A 13,531-nucleotide genomic window follows, 5' to 3' on the forward strand; every position below is an offset into this window, starting at 1 on the left:
CAATGCTTTCTGGGTAATATCTATAAATCAATCCAAACCTGGCAATTGTTTTGTTTTTTTACCCAGAGGTGTTCTACAAAACAACATCAGCTAACTACGGAACGGTTACCTGGGGAGGGCAGAGGCCGGAACAGTCCTCCAGCTGGTCTCCTGATTTTGGGCCTTGCCCCTTGGTCAGGTTTAGGGAGTGGAGCTGAGAAGCTTGGAGTAGTGGGTCGGGAATGTGCCACATCAACCTCTTGGGCATCAGATTCTGAAGGTGAAGCAACAACAACTCTGTTTACTATGCCACGGTTAAGTCTTTGCCAATATCAACTTTGCAGTGTAAGAAAGCCAACAGTTACACATTCACACTAATATTTTATGCTGAACAAAAATACAAACTCAACATTCAACAATTTCAATGAGAGACAGTTCATAAGGAAATCAGGGACTTTAAATAAATCCATTAGGCCCTAAATCTATGGATTTCACATGACTGGGAATACAGATATGCATATTCTGGTCAGATACCTTAACAAAAAAAAAGGTAGGGGCGTGGATCAGAAAACCAGTCCATATCATGTGGGACCACTATTTTAACCTCATGAGGCGCAACATCTCCTTCGCATAGAGTTGATGAAGCTGTTGATTGTGGCTAAAATAGATTGCGGCTGCGCGAAGTTGCTGGAAAGTGGCGGGAACTGGAACACACTGTTGTACGTCAATCCAGAGCATCACAAACATGCTCAAAGAGTGACATGTCTGGTGAGTATGCAGGCCATGGAAGAAATGGGACATTTTCAGCTTCCAGGAATTGTGTACAGATCCTTGCGACATGGGGCTGTGCATTATCATGCTGAAACATGAGGTGATGGCGGCGGATGAATGGCATGACAATGGGCCTCAGGATCGCGTCACGGTATCTGTGCATTCAAAATGCCATCAATCAAATGCAATTGTGTTCTATGTCCGTAGTTTATGCCTGCCCATACCCTCACGACACGATGGGGCACTCGGTTCACAACGTTGCCATCAGCAAACCGCTCACCCACATGACGCCATAGACGTGATCTGCAGTTTGTGAGGTCGGTTGGACGTACTGCCAAATTCTCTAAAACGACTTTGGAGGCAGCTTATGGTAGAGAACTGAACATTCAATTCACTGTCAACACATCTGGTGGACATTCCTGCAGTCAGCATGCCAATTGCACGCTCCCTCAAAACTTGAGACATCTGTGGTATTGTGTTGTGTGATAAAACTGCACATTTTAGAGTAGCCTTTTATTGTCCCCAGCACAAGGTGCACCTGTGTAATGATCATGCTGTTTAATCAGCTTCTTGATATGCCACACCTGAGGTGAATTGATTATCTTGGCAGAGGAGAAATGCTCACTAATAGGGATGTAAACAAATTTGTACACTAAATTTGAGCGAAATTGGCTTTTGTACATACAGAAATTGCTATGATATTTTATTTCAGCTCATGAAACATGGGACCAACACTTTACACATTGCACTTATATTTTTGTTCAGCGTAGCAGTGAGGGTTTGATGCAGTGTTGCATTACCAGGACTCTCACCTGACTGGGCGCAGGGGCTGTGTGCTATAGTGCTATTCTCTCCTTTGTCAGGCATCTCTTCAGCAGGTTTCTCAGGGACTGGAGGGCGGACCTCACGGATCGTACACGTGTATTTGCATCGCCGCAGTGGGTTCACCGTGCTCCAGTACCAGCGAGAACACCTGCAGAGAGGAGTTGAAAGGAAGGAAGTCATAAAAAAACCACATCTAAACATGCCAATTTCTGATTCATTATTAACTATGAATTGCTGCTACTTACCGGTAACCCACTGGGAAAAGTTTTCCTTGCTTTGCAGACAGCTCAGTCAGCATACCTAGCTTTTCAATCTGCAAAGAGCCTGAATTCAGAAAATAACAATGATTAGATGAGCAAAACCCATGACCCGTCCTGTGTCCACCCACTGTACTGTGATACCTGTACTCAAGGGAGCTAAAAAATAACAATGTAATGTGTCGAGACAACATACCAATCATCAAATTGATGTTTTCTGGCTCCAGTCCGGTCAAGAACTTCCTGCGAAGACTGACCCCATCAAAGTCCACGTACATCCTCCGATTCACCTCAAACCCTTGGCCGGTGATGATCTGCAAACGAACAAGAACAATGTACACATGCGTGAGGAAACTCATAAAAAAACAAACATAGTCTCACTACTGAGTAGTCCCAGGACTTTACCTTGCCACTGATGAGGTCTCTGTGTTTGTAGCAGTAGACCTTCTTGTCGTCCTGGAATACACAGTTGCGGGAGCGGGCACACATGAAGTGGTAGTTGCTCTGGCAGGAGGTCAGACAGCAGCCCACTGTGGCACCTGTATGGTTACAGCGCTCACAGCGCTGAGAGAACAAAATACAGACAGGTTAGATCAGTCCAGGAGGAGAGAATAGGGGTGGATAAGGCGTTTGAGAGAGACGGACGTTGGACAAAGATACACAAACTACAGCTGCTGGAAAAACAAGAACGTCACTGCACAAATAAAGTGAAGCCTTACCATGAAGCGCCCCCTAGCAACGGCACTGTGCACGTGCATCAGAGAACCATTGTCCTCCTCGAACACCTCGGCAGACCACATGGAGCAGTTGATGTGAGCCCATTCGTTCTGGCCCAGGTACAGCAGCCTGCCCGCCTCCTGAGGAACACACGGAGGTGGTTAGAATTACAGAACTGGTGGGTTACCTACTGTGTGGATTTGGTTTACTTAATTTCCTGATAGTCACGGGCTGTTATGTTGAACAAGGGTATGAAGGCTTAAGTGCTCTGAAGTCAGTGTGGTTTGTGTTTCTTCCCACCATGCTGTGATTCCTTACCTCTTGGTGTTAGGGGCAGTAGTTTCATTTTTGGAGAAAAAAAAACGTTCCCGTTTTTAACGGGATATTTTGTCAGGAAAAGATGCTAGAATATGCATTTAATTGACAGCTTTGGATAGAAAACACAAACGTTTCCAAGATATTGTCTGTGAGTATAACAGAACTGATGTTGCAGGCGAAAGCCTGAGAAAAATCCAATCCGGAAGTGCCCCAGGTTTTGAAAGCGCTGTGTTCCAATGACTCCCTATTCAGCTGTGAATGTACCATCAACGAGCTTACGCTTTCTACGTATTCCCCAAGGTGTCTACAGCATTGTGACGTAATTTTACGCATTTCTGTTGAAGAATAGCCGTAGGCGGCCACATTGCGTAAGGGGTCACATGGTGGCGCCGAGAGAGATTCTCGCGTAAAATACAGAGGTAGCCATTACTCCAATCGGTCCTAGTGAAAAACGAATTGTCCCGAAGGATATATTATCGAATAGATATTAGAAAAACACCTTGAGGATGGATTCTAAACAACGTTTGCCATGTTTCTGTCGATATTATGGAGCTAATTTGGAATATTTTTCGGCATTGTGGTGACCGCAATTTCCAGGCGATTTCTCAGCCAAACGTGAAGAACAAACGAGGCTATTGCGCCTACAAAAATAATCTTTTGGGAAAAAATGAACTTTGGCTATCTACCTAGGAGTCTCGTGAGTGAAAACATCTGAAGTTCATCAAAGGTAAACGATTTAAATTGATTGCTTTTCTGATTTCCGTGACAAGGTTGCCTGCTGCTAGCAAGGCATAATGCTATACTAGGCTATGATAAACTTACACAAATGCTTGTCTAGCGTTGGCTGTAAAGCATATTTTGAAAATCAGATGACAGGGTGATTAACAAAAGGCTGTGTTCCAATATATTTCACTTGTGATTTTCATGAATAGGAAGATTTATGTCCGTTGCATTATGCTAATTGGTGTCAGATGATGACAACGGGATGGGTGTTCTGAAACCTAGTTTCATTTAGTCTTACTCACATTGGACTTGGCATCTCCATACTTTTGGCACAGTGAGCATTGCCTCCCGTCGTCCTTGGACCACCCTGTGTCTAGGTCAGCCTTGGACAACCGTCCCTCAGACTTGGATGGCCATCCCTCAGACATGGATTGCCGTCCGGCTCTTCCCCTTTTCCCTGAGGGACAAAGAACAGACATCATACCAAAACCACAACAATCCCTTTTGGAAATTGGTCTATTCAATATTTGCTTTCTCATTGTTTTTCCTCCCCTCAGTTGTGTAAAGTACCTTTAAGTTTATTAAGCCTGAAAGCCCTGTTTTTCCTGAAGTGGAGGCCCCTGGTTGGCTCTGTGGTCAGTGGGGTGGTGGGGTGAGGCACCTCTTCTTGTTTCACCTCCAGGCGTATTACGTTCTCTGTCTGCAGGGTCCCCAGAGGGGTCCTGGACCTTAGCTCCTCCCTCTCACGCCACTGAGCGTACACATGCTCAGTGGTGGGGGGCTGAACCGCATGGGACAGCATCCCACTGGAAAGGGAATGGATGGAGAAATGGAGGGGTGAGGAGATGAAAAAAATAGTTAGTCAAGTTGTGTTAGAGTCATGCTGTGCCAGATTCCAACTTGAGTTACCAGCACGTAACTCAAATTTGGATGGTTTAAGCAAACATCTGAGTTACATGCACACAGTTACACTCAAGTTAGAATTTGACTTGGAGTACACAACTGAGACAGTGGCTCACATCTAGCTGATTATGATTACACTCATTTACATTAACAAATAATTTATGTTTATTAATAAATCTTTCCCCCCAGAAGATAAGGTGACAGGCAGGTCAGGTCCTGAGCTTACCACTCTACCACTCTGTGAATCACCCTACAATGAGCTAAATGAAGTCACTACTCTGTGTCCTCAGATGTGAACTGGGAATGTGTGAGAGAAGGGGACAGTCCTGGTTTTAACATCCAGAAGAAGAAAATAAGAAAATAATTGTAAGACTAACTTCTGTAACATTGGATTTGAATGACTGTTCCCCACTTTAAGGTTGTTGTTGACAGTATAGTATAATTTAATCAACTCATCATTTCCCATCAGGATGTGAACAACAGGGGTGTCATACAAATGTTTGGCAAACCAGAAAACATAAAATCAGTTGCTCCACTGAATGTAGGCTTATGCTGCTTCACGGGAAAATACATAAATTCCTGCAGGGCAGTAGTGAAGCAATATGTTACAACCCAAAGTTAAACTGGAATTTCATAGAAATGTTCACATGAGTCAATATCTGATGACTTAAAACATGGCAACTTCTTCAACCTATGTGGTAAATCCCCAAATCCCAATGTCTGAGAAATAACTCCCAGACAGATAACCTTCTAAGAGCCTTGGTTAATCGTACGTCGAGTTCACAAGCATAACAAAAACCAGGTTTAACAGACAAGGACAGGGATCATCAACTAGATTCAGCCACGGGTCGATTTTCTCTTGAGAAGATGGGTCAGGGGGCCGGAACATAATTACACATCATTTGTAGGACTGCAAAATGATCGCAAGAAGCCCAAACAGATATAATAATTTGACTAAAACAGCCATTTCAAAACATACATTTGTATAAAACCACTTATTTCTCTTTTATGCACGGGAAATAAAATCACTGTGGGCCACCAGTTGAGATACCCTGAACTAGGAGATACGAGGAGCAGATTGCTACTCACATAGGCAGGTCTTTGGATCGGGGGTCCCACACTTTGGGGTCCTGACTGTTGAACCAGTTGAAGACCTCCTCCAGAAGCTACAGAGAGAACAGTGAGGAGAGGGTGAATCTACACTCCTCTGTTGGCCATTTTAAAACATGTACTGCTTTTTTCTTTCCAATAAACATTACAAATGGACTTGGATTCAACCATCTTCTATGACTTTAGTCTGAACCAAGTGAACCTATGACAACCAGGGGATTCATGGCCACCAGAATCATAGCGCCCCATAACTCATTCCCAATTACATACCGTTCTGCTGACTAGACAGCCATATGGAACAACTTAAGACACCACAAGACATTTTCTGAGGACTGATGTCACTGACTGAGTACAGACCATGCATTGTGTTAGGATGAGGGTATTCAAGGGTCTGTGTTGTCTAACTTTATGAAACTACAGTCTGTACACAATATTTCAAAATAAGTTGAGAATGTCTCAAGCAAGATGAGCGTAAATAGCTGTGTTCAAAGTGCAGCCAAGTGTAGTGAGAACATTTGTTTATCCGTTTATTATCACGTGTGTGTGCTTTTAACAAAAAAGCTGTGTTTATGTAGCTAAAGTACAGGACAAACGCGATAACATTGCAGAAGACATCGTTCAACCAACTGTTTTTCTGTCATACTGAAAGTACTTTGCTTGCAGCAACACGATCAAGTAAATACTTCAGATTAGTTTCCTCCCAGAATGTTGCTGTCTGAGTACTCAGCATTACCTTCAAGTAGTAGGAGCGGGCCACGGCTGTGGGCCTTTCATCTTCCGGTAGAGACTCCTCCTGGTCCAGACGCCTCCGCACCACTTGCACAACATCTTCATGGAATGATTTCTACAACATAAATAGACATGGAAATATACAAACATAGTTATTTAGCTGACACTACTCACTCATCTTCCTTTGAAATCTGAGATCCTGTCCTGCCAATTCAGATGCTATATAGATAGACACTGACCAGTGTGGTGTAGAGGCCTTTGTCAAACTTCTTGCCCACAGCACGGAGGTCACAGGCTGGCAGGCCCTCCGCTCCACTGTCAGGGACAACCTGGGTCACACACTACGAGGGGAATAAGGACAAATTTAGTACGCTACAGAGAAAAAACACTGAACATATAGCCACACAAGCACTTATGTGCAACAGTTCAAGAGGAACAGGCAAATATTCCTAGCAGATCTGTCTGCAAATGTACATCTGATATCAGCTAATAAACTTTTTTTTAAAGTGGAGAGTCGTTGCACTCGTTCTTTGAAATTATTTCTTCAGAAAAGCCACATCAAAACTAGACTACAAGTCATGATAGGTGTTAAAAAGTCTGTTGCTATTTTCAGCCTGCACATCCGGTCTCATTTAGCATCCTGTGGTAAGAAACATTGTACGGCCTGGTACCTCTCACCTGTGAGCAAGCAATGAGGTGCTGGGTGAGAGTGGAGGTGAGCAGGCAGGCCAGCACCTTCTCTACCCCGGCCCTCAGCTCCATGTGGAGCAGCTCTCTCCAGGCGCTGGGCTGGGACTGGCTGCAGGGCCGGCAGGAATACGCCACACTCTCTGGCAGGCTGGACAGAATCTCATACAGGTCACCTGGAGGGGGGGAGAGCGGAGAACAACCATAAGAACCATTCCTTGGCACTACATCAAAGCATGGGAGATACCAGCATGTGATAAACTTCAGATTTGGGCTGTCCCAGACAGAGGCGTCTGTTCCTTAGACAAATCACAAATTTAATATTTTCCCCACATAGACACACCCTATGCATTTGAATAAAATCAACTATATGCACCAAGATTGTCTGATGATTTAAGCTCAATGTTTGATTAAATAATTTAGACAAGGGAGCCCATTGGCCACACTGAGTAAAAACATTTGGTGCAGCAAGTGTTTATTGCACTGTCCGCGCCAATGCTGCAACATAATAACAGCGATTTCATTTCTTACTTGTTTCTTAAACTGAAAAGTTATGTTACTGAAATACCTACATTTGTTAAGGAAAAATATTCCCTAGATCCTTGTTCTCTTTGCGTGAAACATGTACGCACTGCATGCACGAGACCAATAGGGCCTCGCCTATAGCCTATCATAATCTGATCAATAAATTGGTTCTAACAAACTCTGAACACATGAATACAAAATGGATGTGAAAGACAAAGGGTGTCAAGACAAAGGGTGGCTACTTTGAAGAATCTCAAATAAAATATGTGTTTGTTTACTACATGATTCCATGTGTTAGTTCATAGTTTTGACGTCTTCACTATTATTCTACAATCTATCAAAATAAGGATTTCAGAGTAACAAGATCCTGAGGCCCATTGCCGTGCCACTCATCCGCCACCATCACATTTCAGCATGATAATGCACAGCCCCATGTCGCAAGGATCTGTACACAATTCCTGGAAGTTGAAAATGTCCCAGTTCTTCCATGGCCTGCATACTTACCAGACACCCATTAAATATGTATTGTATGCTCTAGATCGCCGTGTACATCAGCGCATTCCAGTTCCCGCCAATATCCAGCAGCTTCGCACAGCCATTGAAGTGTGGGACAACAATCTCATCTCTGTACCACACACAATCAATTCTCATCTCTGACCACACACACTTATCTGTAAGCTCCCTCAGTTGAGCAGTGAATTTCAAACACAGAATCAACCAAAGACCAGAGAGGTTTTCCAATGCCTTGCAAATGACACCTATTGCTAGATGGGTTAAAAAAAGCAGAAATTGAATATCCCTTTGAGCATGGTGAAGTTAATAATTACAGTTTGGATGGTGTATCAATACACCCAGTACCTACAAAGTTGCCAGAGAGGAAGGAAACCTCTCAGGAATTTCAACATGATGCCAATTGTGACTTTTTTAAAAAACAGCTAGAGTGTAATGGCTGTGATATAGGAGAAAACTGAGGATGGCTCAACATTGTAGTTACTCCACAATACTAATTGACAGAGTGAAAAGTAGGAAGCCTGTTGTATATACTAAAAATCCTCCAAAACATGCATCCTGTTTGCAGTAAAACTGCAAAGAATTTGAATAAGAAATTAACTTTATGTCCTGAATACCAGTGGTGTAAAGTACTTAAGGAGTACTTTAAAGTATTTAAAGTTGTTCTTTTTTTCAGTATCTGTATTTCACTATTTATATTTTTGACAACTTATACTTCACTACATTCCTAAAGAAGTTATACTTTTTACTCGCTACATTTTCCCTGACACCCGAAAGTACTCACTACATTTTGAAAGCTTAGCAGGACAGGAAAATGGTCCAATTCACACACTTCTCAAGAGAACATCTCTGGTCATCCCTACTGTCTCTGATGGACTCACTAAACACAAATCCTTCATTTGTAAATTATATCTGAGGGGGAGAGTGTGCCCCTGGCTAGCTGTAAATACATTTTTTTTTAAACAAGAAAATTGTGCTGTCTGGTTTGCTTAAGGAATTTGCAATGATTTATACTTTTACTTTTGATACTTAATTATATTTAAAACCAAATAATTTTAGACTATTACTCAATTAGTATTTTACTGACTGTCACTTGAGTCATCTTCTATTAAAAAGGTATCTTTACTTTTACTCAAGTATAACAATTGAGTACTTTTTCCACCGTTGATGAATGCCAATCAGTATGTTTGGGGCAAATTCAACACATCATGGAGTACCACTTTTCATATTTTCAAGCATGGTGGTGGCTGCATCATGTTATGGGTATGCTTGTCATCGGCAGGGACTAGGGAGTTTCTTAAAAATACAAATAAATGGAATAGAGCTAAGCACAGGCAAAACCCAAGAGGAAAACCTGGTTCAGGTCTGCTTTCCAACAGATATTGGGAGACAAATTAATCTTTCCGCAGGACAAGAACCTAAAACACAAGGCGAAATATACACTGGACTTGCTTACCAAGTTGAATGTTTGAGTGGCCTTCTTAGTTTTGACTTAAATCTGCTTGAAATCTATGCCAGACTTTAAAATAGCTGTCTAGCAGTGATCAACAACAAACCTGACAGAGCATGAAGAATATTTTAAAGAATGTGCAAATATTGTACAATCCAGGTGTACAAAGCTCTTAGATATTTACTCAGAAAGACTCACAGCTGTAATAACTGCTAGAAGGTGATTATAACCTTGTGAAGACTTACAGAAAACGTTTGACTTCTGTCATTGCCAACAATGGGTATATAACAAGGTATTGAGAAACTTTTTGTTATTGACCAAATACTTATTTTCCACCATAATTTGCAAATAAATTCATTAAAAAATCCTACAATGTGATTTTCTGGATTTTTTCCCCCTCATTTTGTCTGTCATAGTTGTAGTGTACCTATGATGAAAATTACAGGCCTCTCTCATCTTTTTAAGTGGGAGAACTTGCACAATTGGTGGCTGACTAAATACTTTTTTGCCCCACTGTACATAGATTACCACTCACTCTCTCCCAGGTACTTGGGGATATATTGATCTATCGATTTTATGGGCTTAATTTAAACTCTGTTTTCTGGCTTCTATATATACAAACAGATTTGTCTGTAAAAAAAAAAATCTACTCACTCCCCATGCGTCCTAAACAGAGCTACTCACTCCCCATACATCCTCTCGGTACCCGCATGCCTCTCCTATGGCGTAAATTCCAAGGAAAACTAACTGAAACTAGACAACAACAAAAAATGTGAGAAACATGTTCCTGAGAGCAAAGGTCAACTTCTTCATAACTGGAGAAAAAACCCACTACAAAATCACAAGATGGGAAACTTTGTAATTATATACAGTTGAAGTCAGAAGTTTACATACAGCTAAGCCAAATAGCTTCCCACAATAAGTTGGGTGAATATTGGCCCATTCCTCCTGACAGAGCTGGTGTAACTGAGTCAGGTTTGTAGGCCTCCTTGCTCACACACTTTTTCAGTTCTGCCCACACATTTTCTATAGGATTGAGGTCAGGGCTTTGTGATGGCCACTCCAATACCTTGACATCCTTAAGCCATTTTGCCACAACTTTGGAAGTATGCTTGGGGTCATTGTCCATTTGGAAGACCCATTTGCGATCAAGCTTTATCTTCGGACTGAATGTCTTGAGATGTTGCCTCAATATATCCACATAATTTTCCTTCCACATGATACCATCTATTTTGTGAAGTGCACCAGTCCCTCCTGCAGCAAAGCACCCCCACAACATGATGCTGTCACCCCGTGCTTCAAGGTTGGGATAGGGTTCTTCGGCTTGCAAGCCTCCCCTTTATCCTCCAAACATAACGATGGTCATTATGGCCAAACAGTTCTATTTTTATTTCATCAGACCAGAGGACATTCTCCAAAAAGTACAATCTTTGTCCCCATGTGCAGTTGCAAACCGTAGTCTGGCTTTTTTTAATGGCGGTTTTGGAGCAGTGGCATCTTCCTTGCTGAGCGGCCTTTCAGGTTGTCGATATAGGACTCGTTTTACTGTGGATATAGATACTTTTGTACCGGTTTCCTCCAGCATCGTCACATGGTCCTTTGCTGTTGTTCTGGGATTGATTTGCATTTATCGCACCAAAGTACATTCATCTCTAGGAGACAGAACACCAAAGCTATATTTTGTTAACAAGAAATTTGTGGAGTGGTTGAAAAATGAGTTTTAATGACCACAACCTAAGAGTATGTAAACTTCCGACTTCAACTGTATGTTTCTGGGTAACCCCGATAGCAAAAGGACAAAGCAAGAAAGCAGAACTCTAGTCGTGCATTTTTACTACTCCTTCAGGCAGAAAGTGACATCAGGGCATTACATTAAATAACTATTTTGAGAATCACCCACGTAATTCATTCGACCTTTCATACTAGTTCTCTATTGGAAACTCCTGTGCTTAATGTGATGAGTCATTTGTTGAATGCTCTTTAATGCTACTGGGCTCATTGCACCGGATGTTCTGACTTGTGTCAATATACAGTGTAGGCTTGTCACAATACCAACATTTTACAAACGATACAATACCAGGCGAAGTATCACGATACCGAGCAGTATCAGTGGCCTAGCATCCCCTGGATGCTTTTCTAAATGTTCTCCAAAAACCACACTTGTACTCAATAAAACATAATGAACTTAATAGAATACCGCATAGAATGGCTGATTTTCTGATATTTGCAAAGCCCTACCTGTGATTTGGCTGGAGTAATGGGAGGAAGGAATATATATCAGTGGAGGGTGCTGATGGGAGAACGGCTCATAATAATGGCTGGAACAAGACAAATGGAATGGCATCAAACACATATAAACCATGCGTTTGATACCATTCCACAAATTCCGCTCCAGCCATTAGCACAAGCCTGTCCTCCCCAATTAAGGTGCCACCAACCTCCTGTGAAATAGACGCATAATGATCTGCATGTCATTGTGTCAGTAAGGAGAAGACACTGCATGAAACCTTTACTCTTCAGTTGACACACACACACTCACCCTCCCTTCCTCACACACTCTCCCTCATGCTCAAACATCACTCTCTCCCACAAACACACATACACACACTGAGCCCAACTTAAAACATTAGGCACCAAACAGAATTTAAAGGAGCACCAGAAATAGATTTTTTTATATAGTTCAGGCTTACATTAGGTCTATATGAAGCCTACATTTAAAGCACATCTCATGAGTAGCAGACCCAAATTCCTTTCCTCGTATACCAATCAAATTTGCCCAAACCTACTGTCAAGTTAGCAGGTTGTTAGGTAACATGTTATTTGTTATTTGATGTCAAATCAATGAGCAACCCGGGGTTTGTTCAAAACGTCCCGCGTCATGGTTTGTGATATATAAAATGCACGCGAATCCTGATACAAATAAAAAAGGCATCTCTGGTACTATGAGTCATATTTTTGTAACCGTTTAGGGTAGAGACAATTTGTTGGGGCATGGACTCTACAAGGTGTTTAAAGCATTCCACAGGGATGCTGGCCCATGTTGACACCAATGCTTCCCACAGTTGTGTCAAGTTGGCTGGATATCCTTTGGGTGGTGGACCATTCTTGATACTGTTAGATTCTGGATTCTGACTTCTTAAACTTGGAACATTGTTATTGTTAGAGACATGATACATCAGATGTAATACTATAGTATCTGAGGAGTGAAACAGACTGGTTTTTATATCAGAAGTTAATGGTTATCTGTAGGAGCCAGATGGCTTTGGAATGTGCTGAGTAGAGGGGAGGCAATCACATGATTGCTATAGGTGGAGAGCTTTGGATTAGGCATCAAGGGGGTTGAGGTCAGGTCACCTTAAGGGAGAGGGAACGGTTTATTACCCCATCACTTCGCCTTCCTGTCGAACCATAAAAGATGTAAGGGTTGGAGAGAAGGAGGAGTGCATCTAAATTGGAGTATATATACACTTGTGTTGGTGGAAACATGTTTTGTCTGAATGATCTGTACTGACCCACTGGGAAGAATAAAGATGGTTAAGCTTTCATAGTATCGGTTGTGGGACGGCAGTATCCCACCTGACCAACATCCAGTGAAATCCGCAGAGCGTGAAATTCAAAAATACCAAATTCAAATATTTAACATTCTAGAAAATATATGTGTGATAATGGGATTTATATGTTCATAGGAATTATTAGAATATTCCACCCTGAAACCATATGATTGTATGAAATTGACTAGAATCATGAGATTACTCTAATGATGTGTGTGGGTTTAGTTAGTAGAATTATATATCCTTGTGTGTAGTTTATGTCTATTATAGTATCTTAAAAACAGATTGTCTGAGCAAGAGTCGGTGCTGACCTTGGCTGGGGCCACAGAGTACTTCCCAGGGTCTCCCTATCTTGAGGGAGGATGGGGAGTAAGTCTCACGGATAGTCAGAGGATGGTTTGTCCTCTGGGTTTCGCCTGCCATATCAGTTCTGCTATACTCACAGACATTATTTTAACAGTTTTAGAAACTTGAGT

General features: G+C 42.0%; 1 protein-coding gene across 3 annotated transcripts in view; it reads right to left on the bottom strand.

Moving 5' to 3' along the window:
- Nucleotides 1-13,531, bottom strand: part of kmt2bb (lysine (K)-specific methyltransferase 2Bb) — a 55,556-nt gene that overhangs the window by 15,768 nt on the left and 26,257 nt on the right. For all 3 annotated transcript variants that reach the window (XM_031837986.1, XM_031837984.1, XM_031837985.1), the window contains exons 15-26: nt 7,011-7,195; nt 6,572-6,673; nt 6,337-6,447; nt 5,583-5,659; nt 4,161-4,396; nt 3,893-4,047; nt 2,552-2,689; nt 2,238-2,396; nt 2,029-2,146; nt 1,821-1,899; nt 1,563-1,723; nt 110-253 (exon numbers count right to left, since the gene is read on the bottom strand). In XM_031837986.1, coding sequence (XP_031693846.1) covers nt 110-253; nt 1,563-1,723; nt 1,821-1,899; nt 2,029-2,146; nt 2,238-2,396; nt 2,552-2,689; nt 3,893-4,047; nt 4,161-4,396; nt 5,583-5,659; nt 6,337-6,447; nt 6,572-6,673; nt 7,011-7,195 — 1,665 coding nt within the window. The remainder of the gene's footprint in view (nt 1-109; nt 254-1,562; nt 1,724-1,820; nt 1,900-2,028; nt 2,147-2,237; nt 2,397-2,551; nt 2,690-3,892; nt 4,048-4,160; nt 4,397-5,582; nt 5,660-6,336; nt 6,448-6,571; nt 6,674-7,010; nt 7,196-13,531) is intronic.

This window comes from Oncorhynchus kisutch, linkage group LG13 (assembly GCF_002021735.2).
Source record: "Oncorhynchus kisutch isolate 150728-3 linkage group LG13, Okis_V2, whole genome shotgun sequence".
Lineage (NCBI taxonomy): Eukaryota > Metazoa > Chordata > Actinopteri > Salmoniformes > Salmonidae > Oncorhynchus > Oncorhynchus kisutch.